General features: G+C 37.9%; 3 protein-coding genes across 15 annotated transcripts in view; 2 read left to right on the top strand and 1 right to left on the bottom strand.

Annotated features, from left to right (window-relative positions):
* Nucleotides 1-8,495, top strand: part of LOC149933102 (uncharacterized) — a 49,852-nt gene extending 41,357 nt beyond the window's left edge. For 8 of the 12 annotated variants that reach the window (XM_090157044.1, XM_090157045.1, XM_090157043.1 and 5 more), the window contains 7 exons: nt 2,414-2,499; nt 2,581-2,782; nt 2,851-2,897; nt 2,978-3,053; nt 3,143-3,435; nt 3,496-3,763; nt 4,015-8,495. In XM_090157044.1, the coding sequence (XP_090013170.1) occupies nt 2,414-2,499; nt 2,581-2,782; nt 2,851-2,897; nt 2,978-3,053; nt 3,143-3,435; nt 3,496-3,763; nt 4,015-4,874 (1,832 nt within the window). In that variant the 3' untranslated portion in view covers nt 4,875-8,495. The remainder of the gene's footprint in view (nt 1-2,413; nt 2,500-2,580; nt 2,783-2,850; nt 2,898-2,977; nt 3,054-3,142; nt 3,436-3,495; nt 3,764-4,014) is intronic. The other 4 variants (XM_090157048.1, XM_090157047.1, XM_090157046.1 and 1 more) reach the window with 4 other exon arrangements.
* A 6,363-nt stretch (nt 8,496-14,858) lies between these two features.
* Nucleotides 14,859-18,311, bottom strand: LOC149933101 (popeye domain-containing protein 1-like). Of its 2 annotated transcripts, none has more exons than XM_090156360.1 (4): nt 17,235-18,311; nt 17,063-17,165; nt 16,706-16,993; nt 14,859-16,649 (listed from the first exon to the last, which is right to left on the bottom strand). In XM_090156360.1, the coding sequence occupies exons 1-3, from the start codon at nt 17,849-17,851 to the stop codon at nt 16,709-16,711; spliced, it is 1,005 nt and encodes a 334-aa protein (XP_090012486.1). In that variant the 5' UTR covers nt 17,852-18,311; the 3' UTR covers nt 14,859-16,649; nt 16,706-16,708. The 2 variants fall into 2 exon arrangements, with proteins under 2 accessions (XP_090012486.1, XP_090012485.1); XM_090156359.1 differs by having other exon boundaries at nt 14,862-16,649; nt 16,714-16,993.
* Nucleotides 18,312-18,797: 486 nt separating this feature from the next.
* Nucleotides 18,798-21,031, top strand: LOC149933100 (importin subunit alpha-5-like). The gene is made up of 9 exons (XM_090156520.1): nt 18,798-18,958; nt 19,018-19,149; nt 19,205-19,392; nt 19,449-19,704; nt 19,760-19,883; nt 19,941-20,209; nt 20,266-20,553; nt 20,610-20,759; nt 20,821-21,031. Exons 1-9 carry the CDS (start codon nt 18,905-18,907, stop codon nt 20,905-20,907), a joined length of 1,548 nt encoding a protein of 515 aa, XP_090012646.1. The 5' UTR covers nt 18,798-18,904; the 3' UTR covers nt 20,908-21,031.
* Nucleotides 21,032-21,252: the final 221 nt, after the last annotated feature.

The raw sequence follows: 21,252 nt of genomic DNA, 5'->3' as shown, positions 1-21,252 counted from the left end.
TTTTTTGGGGGTAGGCGTTCGAGGTGGATTGTAATAAATAAATGTTTGTTACTAGCTAATCTCCTCTCTCAAACGGAAACCCTTCATTTTTCCAATTGTAAAGCGCCATCTAGAATCGATCGTAATATCGTACTTTTAATTTTTCGAGGAAGTTCGATTTAACTCGTAAATTAGTTCGTGTAACTTTAATTAATTGTAAATAGGTAAATATTTGGAAAATTCTCAACTATCACGGAAAGGAAAAAAATGAAATCACAGGCAGATGGCGTTACTGTTTGAATTATCAGTTTTGATTCTGTAAACTGGTCAACTAAGACGTTCTCCTTAACCTAAAATGTTCTTGATATATCCCATCTTATTAGTGCCTCAACTTCCTGTAGGATTCTACCCCCGTGATTGGTATAATTCTACATTTTATTCACCGCGTGATCTCATCCGATATTCCTTCGCCCCCCCCCCCCGTTCCCCTTCTAAGAAAACGAAAGGATAATAAAAAGATTCCGGGAATATATATTCTATATTAGAACACGTACACTCGGATGGATACCACCCTTATGAGAAGAAAAAATTCAATTATTCATTTTTTTTTTATAAATCTAAAGGAATACGAAGTAATTTGTATGATATAAAAGGAGGGAGGGACGAGCTTTAAAATTCTATGAAGAAACGAAGTGGGATGGAATGAAGGGACTCTAATTTTATATTCTTCAACGCGTGATTCTTTTTTTGAGCCATCGAAAACGACTGAGAGATGGGGAGGGGGGGGGGGAGGCTGCAGCTAGGATTTCGTTTTTAATTAGAGAGAAATCAATAAAAAGCCCATTTGAAATTCCAAATTTTGCGGCCAGGCCTGACTCCTAACTAAATGCATTATTCAAAGAATAATCTAAGGCCTAGTCCTTCTCATTTTTCTTTATTTTTTATACATTTCTACTCCGTTGGTTGCCCCCCCCCCCTCTTTTTTGTTTCGGTGGGGGTGTCCTCTTCCCCGTCCATCCCGGAGGAAAGAAAAAACGAGCTAAACCAAGATGTTCAGTTTTCTTCCCGACACTCTTCTTCTCCGCATCCTCCCATTTCATCCAGTTCAAATCTTTCCCTCTCTCCATCCTCCGCTTCCTCCTCCGTTCTAACTATATACCCTTTCTCGCCCTCCCGCTCGCCTTTTTATATTTTACAATCGAACCGGCTCTTAACTGACGATTTACTCGAGATTGCGAGGACGGTAAAGTTAGCGTTAGTTCGAAGCCACACGCTTCGAACTCGCTAGCGTTAGGTGATTTAGGAATAGACTATGGGAGCATTTTTAAAAGGAACGGCCTGCGTGGCTCGCCGTCCCCAAATTATCGATTTAACTTTAGACTTCATTTGCATGTCCAATACATAAAATGTACGTGTTTTACAGCTTGTAACTCCCCCTTTTTAGTTTCTTCCTCTGGAACTTTTAGGAACGGGTGGCGAATTTCGCGGGCGGGTTCGCTTACGTAACTCGCCAGTAGGGAGGGGCTATCCGAAAATCAACTTTATTAAATTAATATAACGGTATGCGTATGTAAATATAAATATACCTAAAGGAATGGTAGTTTTTTTCTTTTCGCGACGCTCTATTCCCTTCTATCACAAGAATTATAATAATTTCCAAAAGGCGAAGGGGAGTGTTTGACCGCTGGATTTATTGATAATAAGGGACCCGCTATTGGGACTATACCTTGACTATGCAAATTACCTCGAAATGATATCCCGATATTTGAATAAAATGCCCAAAATTGAAGGTATGATTTACAGTCGCGCGTATTTCGCCCCCAGCTTGTGGCCTGTATTATAGTGTTTAAGAGTATGAATGTCCGGCACGTGTATGTTATTTCCGATCCGAAAAAATCGCCCGGGAGTTACTGAAATTGATCTTTCGCTTACTGGCGGGTCCCAACTTAATACTACGCCGACTCCAAATTTTTGGAATTTGGCCTTGTGAAAAGGTGTTATTGTTTTCTATTAATATCCACCAGATGACACTTGTTCCCGCGATACTTCCGTGGGTCCGTTAAATCACGTGCTGCGGTGGTGTCGCCAGGGTTAGACAACGGCCTACTTTTCAGTTCACTCGCTGACCCACAAATGTACTTTTAGTGGCCCGGAATTGGTTTTTATAAGTCAATTTTGGGGTCCCAATTTCCTTTGTTAAAATTAGTAAAGGTCTAAAAGGGGTCAGAATTGTGAAAACTTATTAGCCTTAGTCTTTGGAAATTCTGGCGCCAGCACAGATCACGCCACTACCCGCAGCCTGCTGAGAAGAGTGCCGTTTGGTGGACCTTCGTAGAAAGAAATAACCCGATCGCGTTGGGTTGGACCGCGAAGAGTATCGCTTCCCTGTGATTTTTTCCTGTTAGTCGGAAATGATGTATGGTGTATGTTTTAGTTATCGGCTCTGTGATGTCATTGGCAGCCGTCTCCAGAAGATTCGGAATGAACCTGGGAGAAATGGCGCAGAACTCCAATCGACACGTAAGTCCTTCCGCGCTTAACCGGGACCGCGTGTCCGCTTACTGATTTTAACGAGTCTCTTCCACGTCGTCGACGGTGTAGATGGGCGGCTACAACGTGGGTCCCAATGGCCCCGTTTTGAAGCGAGATCAGTCGATAGCGTGCCGCCCCATTATGGTGTCAGTCGCGGTCTCTTGCAAACCAGCCTCCTTTAGAGACAAACCCATCAATTTACGCAATAACAACAGCAACAACGCCAACAATAATACCAACAACAGCGCTAACAACAACAGTAACTGCACTGGTAATTTATTAGTATACTGTACTTATTCCACGTCACATTTATAAACTCTTTCGTTTCTTTCGAATAAGCTGGTACCTTGGATCTGTCCTTGTCAACAACGGAACCTCAAAACTTGGTACGCGTTACTCGAGATTACGAAGTATTTGTCGCCTTTAGTCAGTTATTGAAGGAACTCTGTTTTTTCTACTTCCTTAGGCTCATTTGGCTGAGAAAGATAACTTAACGAATGGAACCACAACTACCTCGGAATGTTCGCTCGACGAATTATCTAGTTAGTATTTTACTGTCATCTTATATTTCTGACTGATGCGAGATTCGATTTGTTGTCCTCTCTCTCCCCGCGTCTTCTTTTCACTGTGGATCTCGAAGCGGCTTCGGTATCGGCGGGCTTCGAAACTCTGTACTCTAGCGAGTTGGCGTCCAGCGCCGGTGCTGGCGCCAGCAAGGATGCGGGAGGCGGGAAAGATCCGGTGTCGGCGTCACCCATGGTCATCGAAGAAATCGAGGACGACTGCGACGCTGACGACGAAGATGATGGCGGGGAACTCAACATGGAAGCTGAGGTCTGTCTGGTCGAAGGACCGCCTCTCAATGGGAATACAGTCCCTTATTGGGACTATTCCGTGGCCAACGGGACAGGAGAGCCTCAGGTTGTTTTCTCAAAGTCACTATCTCTACGGTATTTAACTCTGTTTTCCTCGGTGGTTCCGTAGATGATTATTAGCGACCTGAACAATGGCCACAAAACGAACGACCACCCCGTATCATTCCCGACCGTTCCAGCGCACCACAACAGCGTCGCTAGTAACAACAACGCGAGCGGAAACAACAACGCCGCTACCAATTCGCCAGTGGTGGGACCTTTGATGCCATACGATTTTTGCCAAAGACGCCTGGGAAGGACCACGAAACGATTCAGCTGGGAAGAAATCGCCGAAAGAAGTAAATCTCAGACCATGTGGGCCGTCAAACTTTTCAGGGGTGAGTTCGGTTCCCATTTACTTTTAAATCTGGTATTTATCGCTTTTCTGGATGCGTTTGTAATACGTTAGCGCCTTGATTTTTTCTCTCGCGTTCCCCGCTTTGAAGGAATACGCATGTTCTATGTACCCAACTCGATATAAAGATCAATCTATAGCTCTGTCGCGCGTTATCTTTTTCTATATATATCTCTCTCTCTCTCTCTCTCTCTCTCACTGTTTGTCTCTGACTGACTCTGGGGATGACGGCAGATTGGTTAGTGTCGAATTTCCACCCTCCGGATTTCGAGCACTTGCAACCGGACGATTTGGCGTCGGAACTGAAGGAGTTCTACGGGGGTCTGGTGAAACCGGACGGCGAAGACTACAGCGTCAGCACGCTAAATAGCGTCCGGGCTTCCATCAACCGCTACCTGACGCTTCCCCCTTACTCCAAGCCCTTCTCCATCATCTTCAGCCGAGAATTTCGCAAGGCCAACGAGTCCTTCTTCAGCCGCGTCCGTTCCATCCAGCAACTCAGCATGAGCACCACCTTCACCTCCGAGGACATGCAGAAGTTGCTGACTGCCGAAGCCTTGTCGCACACCCATCCCAATGGCCTCTTGCGCAAGGTCTGGTTCTGCCTGGTCCTAGTGCTGGGCGGAAAACACGGCACCATCTTCCCACTGCTAACAAAAGATTGCTTTAAAGTGGTCACCGACCCGGAGGGCCAACGTCTCTTGTACTTCCACTTCGCCCCGGCCTTTTTGCCCAACGGCTCGGAAATACGGGTTAAAGTTCGCCAGACCGCCAGCACCTTGTGTCCGGTCTCGGCCATCGCCACTTACCTCACCAAACTCTCGCCTCAGTGCGAGGCCTTCTTCCAAACCCCCAACCACCCGCTAGTGTCCCAGGCCGGTGAGGTCTGGTTCTTGCCACGGCCTCTGCCCGACGCGCGTCTCAAGGGCATGATGAAGGAGATCTCGTCGGCCGCCGGACTGTCTCGAATCTATTCCAACCAGGCTCTGCAATCCATGGCCGCCGGCAACGCCTCCCACCAGATCGACAGCGGACGCCGCTGCAGCGATTTGCTGCACGTCGCCGGTCTAGCCAACGCTATCGTAGAGCAGTAATTGAGTACTCGGCCACGTTCCATTCACACTCGCTACCGCGTTTGCCCCTTCTTTCGACTCTCATTTTCCCCCAACCAGGGTACATCGATGATTTCCCTTTTAAAGCGAGCTTAGCGAAGTCCTTTCAGTTTCCGTTCTATTCCTTCATAGTACAAACTCATCCGGTCGTTAATAGACCTCCGCGCGTTGTCGAAAAGATAAATAAAGCTAAATTCCTAGTTTATAGGTTAATATTTAAAAGAGAAACAAATGTTTAATTAAATGTTATAGCCAAAAGGTTCGTGTTGTTTACCTTTATTATTATAATTATACCAGTCGGAAAGCGGCAATTTTAAAAGCGCGCTTATATATTTAGCGGCGGCGGGTATCCCCCCCCCCCCCTTCTTATATAACCTTTCAACCCGGTGAATAAGCGATATATTACTTAATATTATAATATTATTAATTCTTATATAATTAAGGAAAACTTCTAGGCGATAACATACGAAAGAAAAGCAAAATTCAGGGATTTTTATCATCGCAACTGCTATACTCTCGTATTTGCGCCGATTAAAAGAAAATCAGACGATACGTAATTCCGCAACCCTCCAGTGTTTGTGTGGTGCAATAATATTCGCGTTTGTTTCGCCGTTTTTTCGTTGCGCGAGTAGTTTTCGCTCGCGCGTTGTTGTACTTTTGGTTTCCGTTTCAGAAACCGAAACTAGTCACGTGATATATCATTATATTTTTTTTCTTTAGGAAACGTCTAAAACTCGTCCGTCGTTAAATTTTTGGGGGTATTTATTATTATTGTTGTTAGCGTGTAGACGTATATTTATATTTGCAAAAACAAAACAAAAAATAATAACAACCAAACAAAAAATAAGAGATTTTTATTTCGGTTTTTATTCATCCGAACTGTATTTTTAATCGTCGGTTTATGGGAGGAACGGTGATGTTTGGTCGTATATTTTTGTAAACTTTCGGGTTTTTCTCCCCCTAAACAAAAAATGTATTCAGGTATTTAATGGTACAAAAGCCAAAATAATTATATGCAAGAAATAAAGTAAAAAAACACAAGTTTAAAATTAACCACAAAAAAGGAATCGGCGAAATATTAACGAAAGGAAATTTCATACCAAAAAGAAATGAAAATGATTCCGCAATTCTTTATATACCTCAACAAATAACGTAAAAAAATTAATAAAAAAATTATAAACATTTTGAAAAATATAAATTATATATTTTTAACTCCGTGCTTCGAGTTAAAAAATGCGCGTTAAAAAAACGTCGCATTTCAAATTATTTTTTATCTTATTTAGAAATATTTCGACAGTAATTCGAAATAAAATTAATCGTTGGGAACAATAAGTTGCTTTCGCGGTATAAAGAATTTTAATCGTGATTTAAGTTTATTAAGTTTTGCAAAATTATAAAATTCAAAGAAATGGGTTGAAGAAAAAAACACGCAAATCGCACGATTTAAAAGGAAAAAAGACATACAAGGGAATTAAGAAAATGAGAAACATTTTACAAACGGATAAGTATATTTTCCCTTGAACGAGGAAAATAACGCGTGAAAAAGGGAAAATTCCAAAGACGATCACGCGTCAGAAGATATCTCTACCTCTAAGTAAAAAAAAACATAACAAAATAATAAATATGGGTATAACTTTACATAACTACCTCAGTTGTTACAAAAAGTGAATAAAAATCGGGTAAAAAAATGATTAAAAAATAATAGTAAAGATGCTATTCTTTGGAACAATTTTTCGCCCCAAGTCTTCACGAATGAACTCGCGAAAACAAACCACAAAAAAAAAAAGATTATATATATTCTCTCATCCAGTGTTTTTGTTTTTTTTTTGAGAGATAAAAAAATTAGTGCAATTGTTTTTCTCTCTCGCTATCTCGGGTATTAAAACAATGTAATGAAAATCAACATTAAAAAGCAACGCGCCTTGAATGTAAAACGCGTTAACGGTAGTGAGTGTAATTCGCTCGGACTATATGTAAGATTGTCAGCGATGATGAATTACGATAAAATATATAGCAAGCAGGGAGAATATTGCGAACTATTCAGTAGTAGGATATTTTTTATTAGTGGGACGAATGTAATTCTGTCTAAAGGAAAACGGGTGTCTTTTAACTATCATTCTGTTTACGAATGAGTTACATAGCTACGGTACGTTTCTTTTTAAATGTTTCAAATTAAACGTTATTTTGAATAATGAACTCGGAGACTTAAACATTGAAGCAATAATAATGATACGTTCATCAAGATCAAGATGAAAGCTAATATTCCCATTTAATATTGTATAGTCATTTTAGAGTGAAGAGCGACGTTGGACGTTCGCCATTTTTTAATATTAAGATGCTAGACATAAGGGCTAGCCAATCAGGAATAAGCTCTTTCGTACTGGTACTTCCATCTGGCGGGTGATTTAATATTAGCTTTCAGGGAAATTTTAGAGAAAACGCGGGTTAAGCCTCGTACGAATTACGTTATCTCCGAGTTCGATATCACAACTTTTGAAAATATCATTTAATGTGTTTGTACAAAGTAACGTACTAATTTTTAATAATTTCGAAAAAGTATATAATTTTTTCGGTACGTTTTTGATAGAAAGAATTTAATATTATTTTTTACTGAAAAAAAGCCCACTTTCTTGATTTGATAATGAAAAGAACAAATACCTCACACAAACAAAAATAATGTTGAAGGCTTTATTAAACTTTAGAAGTAAGCGGTTTTTTCTTAAATCTACCTCATAAGAAAAATAATAAAAAAGGTTTTCGAGGTTTTACGAAAGGTGTTTGATGATATTAAAATAAATTAAGTTTGTATCTCGAAGGGTGTAAAAGGTTTCAGTCAAAACTGAAATTGGATTTGGAATAAATATATATAAAGTATACCCACCCCGTGTAGTAGATAAAATTCGTCATTTTTGGGAAGTAAAAAACATTGTTTTTGACCCCTAATGTTTATTAGGTCATCCGCACAGGGTATAAAATTTAAAAAGATCATAATATTGGCTCCAAGTCATTTTTAGCTCCACACACTGTTTATAAACATTTATTGTAAAACTAGCTTTGTAATATTATGTCAGGCTTCCATTGTGTCCATTCTTATAATTGTCACAAATAAAAAATAAAAAAACCGGAGTAGGAAATATAATGACTTGCCAGTATTAAAAAACAAAGCGAAAATAATATAATTACACCCGTGTTCCGTGTCAAAAAAAAAATAACTTTTTCAAAGAGAAGTGTCATGTTTTAGTGCCAAATACAGAAACAAATGTCAGAAAAAAAATTCAATCAGAATAACCTGAAAGGTTTTTTGGGAGTAAATCTTTTAATTGAGATTTATTTCTAGTTAATTTTTTGAAAAATAACAGGAATCCAAATTTTTTCAAAAAAAAAGCATAATAATTGAAATAATAATTAAATGAAAGTCTTCATTGGCGGATGCGGTGTTCAAACAAAGAAGTGTGTTGTCGTTACAATATCCCACCCGAAAAAAATAATAAAAAAATAATCTCTGTTGAAGTAGCCATTGTTAATAAAGAAAAAAAAATTTGGTAGAAATCTCTATGTTTGTAGTTGAAGCTGTATAAGAAATGCACTTTAGAAATAAAATTGGTTTTCCCCAGATGTGACATTTAAGCCGTTTTAAAAGGATTTTTCGGGAGTGTTTTGAAACCTTACAGAAGAAAACTATCAACAAATATTGGAGGGGAGGGGAGGGGGGATTTTAAATTAATTTGAACTTTTGCTCATTTGTACAAAATTAGGAGAAAGGGGTTCACGAAATTTAGTCCCTGGAAATCTGGTTGACACCTGAATAAATTACCGCGACCAAATTGCCGCTGTGTGTAACAGTAATTAACAGCTAGACACGATGGCGGGGATTCTAATTCACCACTTATATTTTTTGCTTGAAACCAAGGCTTATTGAATATTAAAACTGTTTTCATAATCCAAATTAATGCTTACTTCTTCGAAATATTGACGAATATTAAAGGGAATATAACCTCAGGTATTTGGTGTGGAACACCAACGTTTGTAGCTCTGGCCGCTCTTGCCTTTGGCTTTAAAAAAGTTTGGCGCCACTGTACAGAGAAATTTGAAAAATTGAAGGGGTCTTCCATAAAAATTGCTTTGCAGGTTATATTCCCTTTAAAGGGGCTCCAAAGTTCGGTGGCAAAATGTGTGTAAAGTCAGTAAAGTGCGAAATTTACGATTGACTCTGCCCGCCTCTGCTCAATTTTCTTTTTTTTTTGCCACCAAACTTTGGAGCCCCTTTAACACTCGCTTCGTTTCTGAGGGTACTTATTTTTAAATTTAAGATCCAAAACCAATTTTCACTGATACTATACATAACAAAGTAGTAATTCTGAAAACAGAGATAGTTATCTTCTAGCAAAAACGACATAAAGTTGACACACTTTTGGGTCTTAAAGTGAGAGCTATGGGGGTGTTGAAATTCATTTAAAATACGTCATTCGGTCACCATTCGTCTTATTTACTAAGTGTAAATAAACTCTGATGAGGTTTCAGTGACGTTTTTACCTCTCCGAGGGGACAAAGTCCCCTAGGAGGGGTTATACAACGACCGTGTCTGTCTGTGGGTCTGTGGGTCTGTCAGGCCTGCGAACGCGTTCGCATTTTCGGTGCAAAGTGTAATCACTGCGTACGCAGTTTCTCAAAGGGTTGGCAAAACCACCGTGTGACGGTGAGCGTTAACGGATGCATTTGCGGTTTGGTTTGGATGGTGTTTTTTCGCTCACCGTCGTGACGGTTTGGTGTATTACGTTTTTGTAGTGTTTATACGTAGGTTGTGAGTTTTGAATTTGTTGTATTTGTGTTCTGATGGTTGTGCATGTTGAGTCTGTTGTGTTTATATGGGCGTTTTCTCTCCAACTTCGTCTTAATGACTTTGGGACGGACCGAGTGCTGAGTGTAATGCTACCTCTCAACGTCCAATGGCAGGGTTTCCACCAGTTGTACACGGTATTCGTCTTAGTATCAATTTGCGATCGCATCGGGCGGGATTTGAACCCGAGACCTCCTGCTTGACAGGCGGACGTTCTACCACAGAACCACCGACACTTGTTACGCCTTATTGAAAATTAGACCTTCAGCTTTATCGGAAGCGTATTTAATAGAGTAGGAAATTTTGGTTTAATTGAAATAGAATTGAAATTGAAATTATTGCATCGAAGAAATTCTAATTTAGCGTTTCTCTATTGATTAAAAACAAATGCGCCACCCAGGTTTCGAACCCAGACCATTCGGCTTGGCAGTCGAGCGCTCTACCACAGAACCACCGATAGCTCCTTAGGTTCACTGAAATTAAGACACGCATCGTAAGCATAATAGGTAATAAAGTCTTTTTTTATTAATGAATTTATGAAGGCCTAATCTGGTTTTTTTAAAGGTTAAATCTTGTTTTAGCGCAGTCAGCCGAGATAAGAGGGTTAAAGGGTAGACCCTGTGGGTGGTCCACTTTGTTAGTTTTTTTGTTATTTATTTACGGGTATTTTTAACGACCTATATATAGTTGTGTTAATTCACAGGAGATAATTTAACGTTAATTGCTTTAAGAGCTGGCGGTTAGTCAAGTGGCTCTCTGTGCTTTGTTGATGGTAAGGTTTTTGCTTCTTGTAAATATATTTGGTGTGGATATTTGGATATCTACGATTTCTAACGCAGTCAATGATTTCCTGGGTGTGCGAGTCATTATATGATATTGGAAATTGGACGGCATTGGTCTTTTTCATGCGGTATGTGTCACAACGTCAACTGGAAGTCTACGAGCGTTGAAATATAATGAGCGTTAAAGATGCGGCAAGTATTTCGTAAGCGAGAAAAATACAAATACCATCTGTAGATATTTCTTTCATTAAAATTTGCTTAGTATTATATTCAACTGATAAACATGTACTGTAAAAAGGGTTAAATTCAATTGTGCATTGTTTTAGTAAGTCTAACTCGCTGTTGTAACTACTTAATTTATATTATTCTGAATAAATTAAACTCGATTGTTTCGTCTCAATTATTTAAATTAAAATTAAAATTTTATACCGGGCAGGGTTTGAACCGAGAATACGTTTTTCGTAAATAACTCTGAATTGCGGAGATATCTTTGGGGGTCGTGTCGAGAAATTAATACCACTAGGGACCATTCTTCCGAGGAGAGGTATATTTTGGCTTGCCAACTTGTTTAAATCAACTTCCGACCCCTCACACCTCCCTTGAAAGTTCCTGTAACTCGATTTTGCTTCTAGATTGTCCTCGGTTGAAGTGAAGTGTTTCGTCTATATTGTAACGACTGGATTGTGGAGCAACTCGTTCCCGGAGGTTCGCGTTGTCCCCCGAGACAACGCTCTCCCCCCATCCCCCCGAGGCAGCGCTCACCCCCCATCCACCAGAAGCGTATTGTGGGACGACCGCTTCTCTGGGAGCCGCGCTCCGCCTACAAATGCCGGGGCAGCAGCCGACGAACGACAGACCAGCTGCAGCGACAGACCAGACCCTCGCCCAGCTCTCGTTCCTGATCCACTGACCGTTCCTGACCCGACCCCGCCGCTACCACTAGGTCCAGCCACGCCGATCACTGACGCATCAAGTCCTCGGTATTCTCTCCGTCCACGCACCCATAAACCAAACTACTGTTGTAAATAGTTACTGAAATAAAGGTTTATATCATCAAACCCAAACTTGTCGTCGCAATATTACACTTAAAGGGAATATAACACTGGTATTTCTGTCACCCTCCGAGGGTTCCAATATTGTCCGCTGCCTCCCATGGCTTTTCACACTTGCGGCGCTGATAATCGCTGATTGTGAAGGGGATAAAGGAAATTGATGGGGTCTTCCATAAAGAACGCGATGGAGGTTCTATTCCCTTTAAAGCTCTTTTAAAGGGAATATAACCTGCAAAGCGATTTTTATGGAAGACCCCTTCAATTTTTCAAATTTATCTGTACAGTGGCGCCAAACTTTTTTAAAGCCAAAGGCAAGAGTGGCCAGAGCTACAAACGTTGGTGTTCCACACCAAATACCTGAGGTTATATCTTTAAGCGGCTAGCTACAGACCAGGCCTACAGTTGTAGTAAACCTTTTGATTTAAGCCACGCCTACCATGTAAAACAAAATGGAAACAGTAGGCGGAAATTATTCGCTTATTCTTTGGTGGAAAGAGTAAATTATTTACTTCAAAATATTCGCTAGCCAATTTTAATTTACTTTCACTCTAGGCATCGAAGATTATTGGTAGAAATAGGTTTGGTTACTATCAACTGACCTACTAAGTCGTAACGACTTTTTTGTAGGTATCGAGATATGTCAAACATAGGTGAAGAGTAGTATACAGTGACTGGTAATGCTATATACAAAAGCATATGTAACATAATTACTCATAAGTGTACCAGAAAGAACCTTTTCACAATGAGACCTTGTTGCAAGGATATGACGTAATTGACGTCACTTCCCAGTCGATAACGGTTTTATCACCATCAAAACTAGTTCTCGCGGGGAGGGAAGGAAGTTAAAACCAGTTTTACGCGACGTTAGTCCGTATTTTCTTTTAATATTAAAGGGAATATAACCTCAGGTATTTGGTGTGGAACACCAACGTTTGTAGCTCTGGCCGCTCTTGCCTTTGGCTTTAAAAAAGTTTGGCGCCACTGTACAGAGAAATTTGAAAAATTGAAGGGGTCTTTCATAAAAATTGCTTTGCAGGTTATATTCCCTTTAAACAGAGGCACACTTATGAGTAATTATGTTACATATGACAAAAGTGATTGTTTCAAATATGCATGTTGAATGATCGTATAAAGAGCTCCGAAAAATAAAATAGTTTTAGAGGGAAAGAAATCATGTGTGAAGTGACTAGTAGTTTAGTATTACACAAGTGATAAATACATTTCCTTATTGAAATGTTCTAATTTAGAATAATTATTGAAGGAAATAATATCTTGGGGCAAAGAACTCCAGTCATTTAGAACGTTGTGAGCAAATGAGTTAAAGAGACTTTCAAGAAAGACCTAGTCGATTTGAAATACGTCATTCGGTCGTAACTTTGGCTTCAGAACGAACCGTACGAACGGCGACCGAATGACGTATTTTAAATTGACTAGCGGGTCTCTTGAAAGTCCCTTTAAGCTGAATAGTAGTATGAGCTCGGGGCTTATTCAATTTTAAGGAAATGACAATAGGTACAGAGAGAAATTCGTTGAAATCCAGAACCAGGTTGTTATAAGATTTTTAATTTTATGACGAATTGTAACCGATTGGATTTTAAGAGATTTAAGTCGAGAGGGTGCTGGGAGGTTTTGAAATTTGGAGGCTAATTTTGAAAAACGGTTCTGGGCCTTTTGAAGTACCAATTGATCAGTTGCTATCTGGGAGTAAAGATAGGTGAACAATAATCGAAAATTGGTAGAACAAGAGTATTATATAGTGTTGAGTAATTTTAGGGGAGCGAAAGTAAAGGTTGCGGCGGACTAGTCCGGCTACCGAGCGAACACGCTTAGTGATCTTGTTAGTTTCAGAGCTATATTTTAGTGCAGGATCAATGTAGTAATAACGGGATCACGCTCCGAGAGAGTAGTTCTCAATGGTACCCCGTCGATGGAGTAAACATGGATGAGATTTTTAGGTCCAAGGTGGAGTACCGAACATTTTGAACTATTAAAAGATAAACCATGTCCAGTGGCCCAAACTCTAACCGAATCAAGGTCCGCCTGCAGACGTAGACAATCAGAGAGGGGCTTTAATTTAGCAGATAGCTTGGAGTCGTCCGCAAACAGCAATAATAGCACGAAGACCACTGCCTCTGGCATTGAGTTTATTAGGACATTGAAAAGGCGGGGCGTCAAAATGGCACCTTGGGGGTCACCCTTGCCAATTGTACTCCAAGAAGATGCTTCGCCCCGCAAGACAACAACACGTGAGTTAGATCCAGGCTAAAGTATCGCCATCCAGAGGCGTACTGAGGGTATATGGCGCCCGGTTCAAAATTTTCAAACTGGTGCCCCCTATATAAAAATAAATTATAAATAACTTTGTTATTTTAAAGATAGGAGTGTTTTTGGCGCACCCAACATGAAAGACAGCTTGGCGCCCTGATCCCGGGTCGGTACGCCTCTGTCGCTCACGACACCTGCAGAGTGAAGAGCATCCAGAAAGCAAAAGTGAGGGAAGGAGTCAAATGCTTTAGAGAAGTCCAAGTAAATGACATCATTCTAAGCTGTAACCCTCGTCCAGCCAGCTGGACCAGGTGTTAGTAGTATGGAGCATATTGGTCAAACATGAGCGATTAGATAAAAAGCCATGTTGAAAGGGCGAAAATAAATTAAATGAAAAAAAAGATCGTAGTTGATCGTGAACTAAAGATTCAGATAATTTCGGGGTAAGATTTAAGTTACTAATTGTGCGGAACGAGAGCCAGATTTATGAATTGGAGTAATGTTAGCTAAAGAACGAGATATTATTAAATAAAGTGGGAGGGTAAGAGCATTAGCTAGGGACTTAAGTAGGAGATGATGGACACAGTCATGTCCCTGGGACTAATTATTACAAAGACTTTTTGGTCCAAATGAATTTTCCTGGCAAACTGAGCCAACTCTATGGGACAAAGTGGAATAACAAGTATTTTTATCTGGTTTATGGGTGATTTTTCTGAAAATATAAAATCCTTGATTTAATGGACTTGTTTGATTAAATACCATCTCCCCCCCCCCCCCCCTGGAACTGGGGTACAAAAGTTCAAAAGGTAATTTGAAACACCTCAATTTTTAAATCTCCAGATAGCAGTTTTCGGGCGATTCCACTTTGAAAAGTATAGGCCCTAAGACGAAGCGTGAGCCAAAATCAAGTTACCGTTTCGAGTTCTTGGGGCCCTAAATACGTTCTTGCAAAGTAAATACATTTCAATTAAATGAACAATAACTGATAACATTTCATTCCTTCAAGTGGCATTTTTATTATTTTTTTAAGCTTATACACTGCACTGTACAGCCAAAAAGTTCTTTTTTTTATATCCATTCTCACTGATCAAGTGCAAATAAATTATACGCAAATAAGTTAACACTAAACACACTTTTTTTTTACTCACAAAATATAAGCCTGCAATGTTAAACAATTAGCAATAACGTAATTATTTTTAAAGCTACAAAATATTCCTTCCATTTTGATATTACTTTCTCCTACTATAATCGTCTTTTAAATTTTTGGCATTATGGCTATGCTAAGGGATTACTTTAGCATGTTTTCGGACAAAATTCTACGTCATATTTGATAATATCTTGGAAGACTAAAATGTTCTCGAAAAATACATTGTTAAATGGTAGCGCATTATTATAATACTACAACACCAATGGCACAAGCTACAGCTAAATAATTATTGGCACAACAACTGTAAATATTTAAAAATGACGGGCAGCTTTTCATAGATTTAATTTTTTAAAAGACAAAAACAAAAAAATTAAAGGTGGGGCACGAATAATTTAAGCTTCAACTTAAAATTTAGCAAAGATTATTTTCATTACCATTTTTAATTTAGTATCGCTCACGCTGAAGCTGTATTTTTTACTTTTCAAAGCTTTTTATTTAAACACAATTTTCATTTTTAAGTTTTTTCTTGTGTGAATATATTTTTTTAGGTATAAAAATCTTAAATTGAGTAATAGTATAGTTTTAGCTACAAAAACAGTACCACAAACTATAATTAATAGTTCCGTAGTATGTTATCAAATTGTTCCCATGAAGAATATAATTTTGTAACAAGTACAAAAACAATATTGTTCTGCAGTTCATAAGGTAAAATAATCTCAATTTGTTTTCCTTAGTTTTTATCTTGCTCAATTTTTACAAAGTGGCCCCTGAATTTTCAAAAAAAAAAAAATGCTAAGATTATTTTATATCAAGATGTGCTTTGTAATTAGATCTATATAATCTTAGAATTTTTATTTTTTTTAACTCTTCCCAGTTTATTGAATATATAGAAAGGAGATTGGTTTAGTTATCACATTTTAAACTAATTAACTAGATCTACAATGACATTTAAAAATTATATACATTTGACAGCTCTTCTCGTATATTTCTTAATTAGACCAATTTATACATTTCAAGGCCTTCAAATAGCTCTTCCATACTTTGAAACATGAGGGTGTGGAGATATTGCTTTGAATGATCATATTTATCCAAATAGATTTGGCAAAAAATAAGCCCAAAACGTTAAAATTTGATACAAAATAGTGAACCAAACTAGCCTATTTGAAATTTAAATTCAAAATACAAGCTCTCTAACAACGTTTAAACCTTGAATATTACACTTATAAGACCAAAGCTCCAAAATTATATTAGGAACATTTAAAACAACCAATAATCAAAAACATCTGAGATCAGATTTTAACACTAACCCTATAATTAGAAACACCAAAACTACAAAATAGCTGTCATTGTCAAATAAAATAAAAATTAGGAATAAAATATTTTTAAAATATGGCTTTATCGATAAATCACAAACTTTATCTTGATATTAGGTTAAAGCTAATTGCAAAAACCAGTAAAATTGAGATTTCAATAGTCAGATTCAAATATAGCTGCAAAAGATGGTAAAAATTTGCAATGAAGAGTGAATTTTTATCATTCATATTATCCATAATTAAATCTCTTTTTTTAAAGAGTAATGGTAAAGAGGCTCTTTTTTGTAGTTTCAAACAGTCGTTTCAGTGTCTCTCGGATCTTCAACAATATTTGTCAGGTTCCAAACATTGCTATTTGGATCTGAAATGATAATATTCCCATATAGAGAGTAGCTAATCAAAGAACGTCTCACCTACAGACTAACTTTCAATTTGCTGGCTCATTATAATTTCTCTGGATATTAACTTGCTTTCTTGTAGAAGTTTAGTAGTTTCAGAGTTGATTTCAGATTCATTGACGTTGGTGTGTGTCGAGGTGGAACCATTGCATGATGTTTCCGTAACCAGCAAAAGCTTCTTAACAACATCCTTCCCTAAAATGTTATCCAGAACCGTTTGAAGAAACTGGTCATCGGAAATTGTGAGTCTCAATTTATCACGATTCCATACAAGCAATCGACATTCTTCTAAAGCTAATATAGTGGTCTAGAAAAACAAATTTACATATTTTTACAGTCCATTCCTAAATTTAAATAATATATTTAGAGTGTTCACTTGATAAAACTCTTCACTCGTTACTCCAAACCATTCTGGGGAGTCAACAAACTGGTGTTTTTCAATCACGTGAAGAGTGTGACCAGCTTGAGAGACCAACAACCTTTAAATAATTATAAGGTGGTTATTAGCAAGACTATCAATTTACCAAATTTCTGTATTAGATATTAACCTTCCAGACAAAACTAGTGTTAATCTATCCGCACGAGTGACTTTTTCAATGCAGAAAGCTTCCCTGGGTTTTAGAACACAAATTTCTCTCATACATTTGACAGTTTTCTTGAACTGGTGCCTCGAAACTCGAAGAGGCTTGAAAAGTTCCGCATAAACATTTTCTAAATCTGATCTAAAGCGAACGGGTCTTAAAATGTACAAAATGATGCCGACTTGGACAAAATTAAGAAAAGTGAATATTGCGTTCCAAACGAACATGTCAAAGGCACAGAGAATGATTCCACCCCACAGCGCTAAAAACAAACTAGCTAACATTAAACATATTCTCATAAATAAAAGACCGTGAATGCCCGGTGGGGATAAGTAAGAAAGGAAAAAGAAAACATTGGCTATTTGAAAGACTACATGGTTTATTGGTAACCAATGTGCTTCGCAAATTCCTAAGCCCACGGAGGTTAGCCAACTGCTCTGCGTAGTTAAAAGAGGGACTAAAGTTGTGAAATTTATGATTGAGCTTTCAGTGAAGGAATGAGATACAGTTGGAGATTCTCCAGCTCCAGAACCACTATCACCTGGTGTAAAATCCGTTAAGTATTCCAAATTTTTGTCTGCCATGGTATTTTCAACAAAACACTTCTCAACAATGATACTTAGCTAGGTCACTTGGGAAATACAGAAGAAATTTTTTGCAAAAGTTATTTACTGAAGATATCGTTTTGTTGACATGTTGACGAAAATAACTAGGAGGCTATACTTTCATACGCCCTCGAGTCCGAGTAAAATTCTTGGATTTTTCGGGTTTATTCAACATTTTACTTTCACTCTTTCACGTTTCATTTTCGTACGCAAATAAGATGAATTTTAACGACCTTAAAATGACCCTAAAAGGCACCCACTGACACAAATTTTAGCTTTAAACTACCAAAGAAAACTACAGAGGAATAGAAGTTTATTCTGGGGATATTTAAGAGGTACTCACTTCCGGTAATGTTATGATGTAAGCCTCATCTATTGAAATATTATTAACCGGAAGTTTATCACACCAATGCAAAGCTTTCAAACGTCGAGATAGTTCGAAAGCCGCTTCGGAAGCTGTAGTTGCTATTCCTCTTTATACTTTCTTCGGTACTACCAGTACTACCCAAGTGTGGGAGGGGGGGATAAAAACGGCGGGGGAATGTCAAGGTTCGTAATTAAGTAGGGTGGTAAGTAGAAAACGACAAAAACGTATTTTTGAAGGGTAAGCATGCCCATGGGCAAAGGTTACTTTATTTTTTCCTTTCATTATTTTTTAAATTTTAGTTTATATCAAAGTTGAAAACCTTCGTAGAATTTTATAATTGTGGTCTTTGCAGTAAAAAACATTTACGCATATTTTAGTCACCCATTTACATCATCGCTTTTACCTAACCCCCTTTGGACCAATGAAAAATAGCTTTCCCAAAAGTTTTAAATCGTGGAATTTGATTGGACCAAAGATAATATATTATCTTTGATTGGACTAGCTTCCCGAGGTATTTTTTATGCAGCTCATTTAAAAGTGAAAAACCGTTAAAAGTTGTCAGAACTGATTTTGCTTTCGCCACTGTCTATGCTTGTTGATTATTGTTGCACGTTTAAAATTGTTATTGTCGCTTATTTTTATTATTTTAAATTTCTGCAGTCATTATGTCTTTCGATGGTAGAATCCAATCTTATAAAAATAAGGGAAAAGCAACTGATGTAAAATTGGCTATTTTACTTAATTTTAAATTTGTTTTTAATAATATGGGGTATTTTAGGAGTTGCGGAGACGGAGAACCGAAGTTAATGTGGAAATTAGGAAAGCTAAAAAAGATGATCAGCTCAATAAACGGAGGAATGTTGAGATTGAGGATGACGAACCCGTTTCTCCTCTTCAGGAGAAAAATAAAGTGATTAGTAAATTATTGAGTTTTTATTATATTTAGTAATAGTTCTTTTTACTAGGCTTCTCCAACCAAAATGTCATTACACGAAATTGTTGAGAATGTGAAGTCTCTGGATATGACTCTAGTCTATGAAGCAACTCGTGCTGCTAGAAAAAGCTTGTCAAAAGAACGAAATCCTCCCATAAATCAAATTATCGACGCTGGATTAGTTCCAACATTTGTTGGTCTTTTGAAACATGATGATAAGTATGGAGTAGTAATTTCATTTTCCAGATATTTTATTTAATTTATTTTATCTTCAGACCCGATCTTCAATTTGAAGCTGCTTGGGCATTGACCAATATTGCCTCTGGAAACCCGAAACAGACTAGGACTGTTGTAGAGGCTGGAGCGGTTATACCCTTGATCCAATTACTAACTTCTCCTCATAAAAATATAGCTGAACAGTCTGTATGGGCCTTGGGAAATATTGCTGGTGATGGCCCAGTTCTAAGGGATTATTGCATAAAAAATGGAATTATTAAGCCTCTAGTCAACTTGATTCAACCGTCAACCTCTGTATGTTTCATTAGGCTGACATGAAATTGGCAAAACTGATGATAATTTTATTTAGCCTGTCTTTATGCGGAACATTGCTTGGACTATGTCCAACCTTTGTCGTAATAAAGACCCTCCTCCGTCTTTTGAAGTAGTCAAAACTATGTTACCTTACTTCTGTCAACTCCTTCATCATTCTGGTATTAACATTTAATGTTATTGTAGTAACTTTGTATTTAACATTTCTTCTATATCAGATCAAGAAGTAATTTCTGATGCTTGCTGGGCATTGTCCTATCTGAGTGATGGGGTCAATGACAAGATCCAGCAAGTTCTAGAATCAAATGTTGTACCCCGCCTCATTGAACTTCTTGGTTCCACTCACTTGCCCATTTTAACACCAACATTGCGAGCTGTTGGAAATATTGTTACGGGAAATGATTCGCAGACCCAGTATATTATGGATGCTAATGCAATTGTTCCTTTAAAAAAACTTTTAGCACATCACAAACCCGCCATTCAGAAGGTCTTTATTTAAATGGTTGAAATAATTTTCTTTTTGTACTAAATTTAATTCTTTAGGAATCTTGTTGGGCTATTTCTAACATAGCAGCCGGCAATCCTCAACAAATACAAGTGCTTTTGGATAATTCAGTTTTGGAGCCCATGATATATTGCCTTTCCAAAGGGGATATTAAAACTAAAAAAGAAGCTATGTGGGTAATCAACAACATTTGTTCTGGAGGGACAGCCATGCAAGTCAGCTCAATCTTGGAAATGGGAGTTTTGCAACCAGTTTGTGACTTGTTGAAGATGAGTGATGTGCCGATACTTTTGGTTGCTTTAGAAGGCCTTCATAATATGTTAAATGTAATTTCCATTCAAACTGCTTCTAATTTTTATTAAGTATTAATTTCTTCCATCAGATGGCAGTGAAAGTTGGCGAATCCGATAGATTAACTTTAGCTATTGAGGAGTTAGGGGCATTGGATGATTTAGAAGGCTTGCAACAACATCCTAACACTGAGGTTTACAAGAATGCCATGAATCTAATTGAGAAGTTCTTTTCTGCAGAAGTAAAATCAATTTGTCTAGTTTGATCAGTATGTTTGTGACTAATGTTTTCTTTAACTATAGGATGTTGTTGAGGATTTGCTGCCTAATGATGCTGGGGATGCTTACAACTTTGAAGCCACTATGCCTTCAGGGCAATTTCAGTTCTAGATTCATGATAAAACTTTGGTATTTTTGAATTGCCTGGCTAGGTTTTTGTAATATAGAGATTTTTAAACTATTTTGCGATGAAATTGTATTTTTTTAATAAAGGCTTCTGTTATTTCCAACAATATTTCAAAATCGTTTTTTAAAAACTTTATCCCATGCCATGACACTGGTGGAACCACCAAAACAAAGCTTTCTTGTTGCTTTGTTTATAAGCGCCTAAAAGTTAGCTCTGGTGCTATTTAAAGAAAATTTCTTGGTCTCAATCTCACTTAGACGCGTTTTGTATCCTCTCAATAAGTAAATGCTTTTTAATAAGACCTTTAAAAACTGGAATAGTGAGTTTGG

Source organism: Leiobunum rupestre, chromosome 8 (genome assembly GCF_980474605.1).
Source record: "Leiobunum rupestre chromosome 8, qqLeiRupe1.1.hap1, whole genome shotgun sequence".
NCBI classification, from domain to species: domain Eukaryota; kingdom Metazoa; phylum Arthropoda; class Arachnida; order Opiliones; family Sclerosomatidae; genus Leiobunum; species Leiobunum rupestre.
The sequence above is the reverse complement of the archived record's forward strand: the minus strand, read 5'-3'. Positions and strand labels throughout refer to the sequence as shown.

Bases quoted from the DNA above. Each gene is read 5' to 3' on its own strand.
- LOC149933101 (XM_090156359.1), bottom strand. From the start codon at position 17,851: ATGGCAGACAAAAATTTGGAATACTTAACGGATTTTACACCAGGTGAT. The intron at 17,166-17,234 runs GTTAATATCTAA...AATTATTTAAAG, and splicing joins ACACTAGTTTTGTCTGGAAG to GTTGTTGGTCTCTCAAGCTG. The intron at 16,994-17,062 runs GTGAACACTCTA...TTGTTTTTCTAG, and splicing joins CGAGTGAAGAGTTTTATCAA to ACCACTATATTAGCTTTAGA.
- LOC149933100 (XM_090156520.1), top strand. From the start codon at position 18,905: ATGTCTTTCGATGGTAGAATCCAATCTTATAAAAATAAGGGAAAAGCA. The intron at 18,959-19,017 runs GTAAAATTGGCT...GGGGTATTTTAG, and splicing joins ATAAGGGAAAAGCAACTGAT to GAGTTGCGGAGACGGAGAAC. The intron at 20,760-20,820 runs GTAAAATCAATT...CTTTAACTATAG, and splicing joins AGAAGTTCTTTTCTGCAGAA to GATGTTGTTGAGGATTTGCT.